Consider the following 3276-nt stretch of genomic DNA (forward strand, 5'->3'; position numbering starts at 1 on the left):
GTATCACTCTTTCTGGACGCCTTCACACGATGTGTACGACGTGGCAATCGGCATGCCTTTTGCAAGGAAGACGACGATGCGGTTGATTTTGTGGCAGCTGTAGCAAACTTGCGTGCTTTTGTTTTTCACATTTTCCCCCTGCAGTCAGTGGAGGAGATACGCAGTATTGCGGGCGCCATTGTGCCAGCCATTGCGACGACAAACGCCATTGTGGCAGCGGCGGTGGTGCAGCAGGCGCTTTGTGTGCTTGGCATGAAAGAAACGACATGCCGTTTTGGAAAGCCACAAATGGTGTACGTGCGACGCGTGCCGCAGGTACGACGCCGTCCTTTCCCAGATCCCTGCGGTTGTAATATTCATGTCGCTCATGGCTCTGACCGTAAAGGAGACTCCAGCAGCGACGAAAAAACCGGCAAGAAAAACGATGCAATACAAAAACGGTGGGCAACGGACCTTTTTCTCGTGCACAGTGCACCACCCAGCCTGCCGAGCAGCAATTGTCTTGTCTGCCGTGAGCATTATCCTACCGTTCGTGTGTTTCTGGACGCCACTCACACAACGCTTGGGCAGTTTCTCTGCACTGTGCTACGGGAACGTCTGTCCATGACTGCAGCATCTGTCTTCTGTGGTGCAAATGTGTTGTACGAAGAGGACGAGTACGAGGCTCTGGCAACGACGCCGCTTGCGGACCTGATGACTGCTGCGGACAGGCCGCTGGAACTTCTTGTCGACGATCTCAATCACGAGGTGGAGTGGCGGCTTGTGGTTAACCACATTCCTGCGATGGAGGGGAGCGATGCAGTGAAACTGGAGGGAATTGACGCGGCACTCCAGTTGGAGCAAAAACTTGTTGCGGATTCAAAAAAGAATGCCGCTGCTATTGCTGCTGCTGAAAACGATAATGGTAATGGTGATCGTGTTGTTCCCACCAAGACCGGCGGCGTGGAGAACGACGACGAAGACGATGTTGTCGATTCCCCTTCCCTGAACGTGAAGGATGCTGCTGCGGGAAATAGGGCGACAGTGACGGTGGTGCTGTCAGATTCCGACGGGGATGATGTCGATGTCGTGGAGATTGAATGAAGGACAACGCATGCAGGGAAGGGACGGCGAGCCACACTTCATTTAACAAGTCCACGTTGATGATTTCCCTCATTGATTTTATTCAGTTTTTTGTTTTGTTTTGTTTTTTATTTGTTTTTGATTGATTGAGGGGAAGGGAAACGTGTTTGCGTGCAATCGAATGATTTTTTTTTCTTTTCCTTTCTTTTCTTTGAGAGGCATGCGTGCATTTGCAGTCGTCACGTGTTGTTTCTCCGTATCGCGGGCAATTTGCGTGTGAAACTTCCCCTACGAAAACAAACCCCCCACAGGAATCAAAATATATAAATATATAAATATATATTACATGAGGGACGAATAACGGCTTAACGACCCGAGGGAATACAAACAGAAACGATTATTTTTGTGTTGTTGTTGAGTCTGCCTCTTGTTTTGTTTTTATTTATTTATTTATTTATTATTATTTACTTAGATAAGTATACATACACGCAGAGAGAGACTGGTTCTATTCACTTACTGTGTGACAGGGAATTTTTTTTTTTTTTTTTTTTAACGGTTGAGGGGTGAAGCGACCGTTTTTTATTACGTTCTAGTCCTGCAGTCGTGCGATTGTGGTCGTGCGTGTGGGCGGGAGAGAGAGAAGAAGAGAGCGGGGTGCTGCTGCTGTTGCTGTTGCTGGTGACGGTGGTGGTCGGTGTTGAGGATGGTGGCGGCGCCACTCTCATACCGTCGCCTCTTTGGTCGCTGCGTCGGTTACTTCGTGGGAGGCACGGCCGTTGCGACAGTTGTTGTGATGACACCGCCGTTGGAACTTGTCCCCGCGCCAGTCTTGCCAGCACGGGTGTTGCTTGAGGGCGTTGGTCGTGTGTGTCGTTGCGTATATGTTGCCGGGAACATCCTAATGGATTATCAACTGAACCTGCATGAAGGGGATTCACAAGATGCGTGGAATGCGGTCCATCTCCGTAGTGCCTCTCGCCTTGTGGAACTTGCAGAAACAAACGGTGGGCTTTACGTCAAGGCGGGGCAAATTTTTGCCAACCTGAGTCACATCCTGCCGCCTCAATACTGCACCACGATGGCGGCTCTGCAGGACGCCGTTATTTCACGTCCCTTCTCGGAGGTTTTGACGACGATTGAACGTGATATGCAGCGTCCCATTGATGATATATTCTCGGAGATTGATCCCCATCCTATTGCTGCCGCGTCACTCGCCCAAGTTCATCGTGGGCGGCTCAAGAAGGAGCAGGTGGAGGTGGCGGTAAAGGTGCAGTACTTAGACATTGCCCATCGGTTCCGTGGGGATATGAGGACGATCCAATTGATGCTAGGCATTGCGGGTTTCTTCTTTCGCGGATACGACCTCTCAGAGATTGTCTGCAAGTTAAACAACACGGTGGCGAACGAAATGGATTTTACTCTGGAAGCCGACAACTGCGAACGAGCAGGGCGGGATTTGAAGGCCGGTGGATTTGGGAATCGCGTCGTCACAGTGGACGTCCTGCGTGACTACACCACAAGACGTGTATTGACCACACGACTGGTGGCAAACGCTGCCAAGATATCCGATCGTCGTGCCATTGAGGCGCTGGGTTTAAAAACCCGAACCGTTGCCGCCTGGCTCTACGACGCGATAGCATACCAGCTCTTTATCACAGGCTTTGTACACGGCGACCCCCACGCGGGGAATATTCTTGTGCACCGCCTCTCGAATGGGCAGCCGCAAGTTGTTTTGCTTGACTTTGGTCTGTGCACAGAGTTGTCGGACGAGATGCGTGCCGAGTTAGCGTGCATCTGGACCGCCGCTGTCACACATGACACCCCTACTCTAAAACAAGTTGCAAAGCGTTTTGGGTGTGAGGATTATGCGCTCTTTGCATCATGCTTCCTGCAGCACCCGTATGAGGCATTTAGTGCAGAGACAAATCTAACGACAAAAGCAACCATGGAGATGATGCGAGAGCAGGTCCGGAATAGGATGCATGAGGTGAATAACATCGTGTCTGGACTCCCGAAGGAATACGCATTAGTGTTACGAAATATCATGGCTGTCAAGGCGATCAATAGGGAGCTTCAGAGGCCTGTCAACCGTCCACTGCGTATGTTACGATACTCGGCCGTTGTTGCCAGAAGGACAAGCTCCCGATGGCAATTGGGTTTTATGCTTTTGCGAGCTTGGTGGTCTGAGATCATCTCCTCATTGTTGATGCTGTA

The 3276-nt window shown here is 50.7% G+C and overlaps 2 protein-coding genes across 2 annotated transcripts, besides 6 other annotated features; both read left to right on the forward strand.

Moving 5' to 3' along the window:
- Positions 1-1083, forward strand: Tc00.1047053509117.10 (ubiquitin-activating enzyme, putative; the record flags this gene model as incomplete). Its single annotated transcript, XM_797848.1, has 1 exon — positions 1-1083. A coding segment is annotated over one exon (1083 nt), but the record flags the coding sequence as incomplete, so codon positions are not given.
- Positions 1-3276: a sequence feature (heterozygous, non-Esmeraldo-like haplotype).
- Positions 1172-1201: a microsatellite.
- Positions 1248-1275: a microsatellite.
- Positions 1379-1407: a sequence feature (AT_rich).
- Positions 1500-1521: a microsatellite.
- Positions 1594-1613: a microsatellite.
- On the forward strand, positions 1766-3276 carry Tc00.1047053509117.19 (hypothetical protein, conserved; the record flags this gene model as incomplete). Its single annotated transcript, XM_797849.1, has 1 exon — positions 1766-3276. A coding segment is annotated over one exon (1511 nt), but the record flags the coding sequence as incomplete, so codon positions are not given.

The sequence above is a fragment of the Trypanosoma cruzi genome, genomic scaffold, assembly GCF_000209065.1.
Source record: "Trypanosoma cruzi strain CL Brener 1047053517151 genomic scaffold, whole genome shotgun sequence".
Classification (NCBI taxonomy): Eukaryota; Euglenozoa; class Kinetoplastea; order Trypanosomatida; family Trypanosomatidae; genus Trypanosoma; species Trypanosoma cruzi.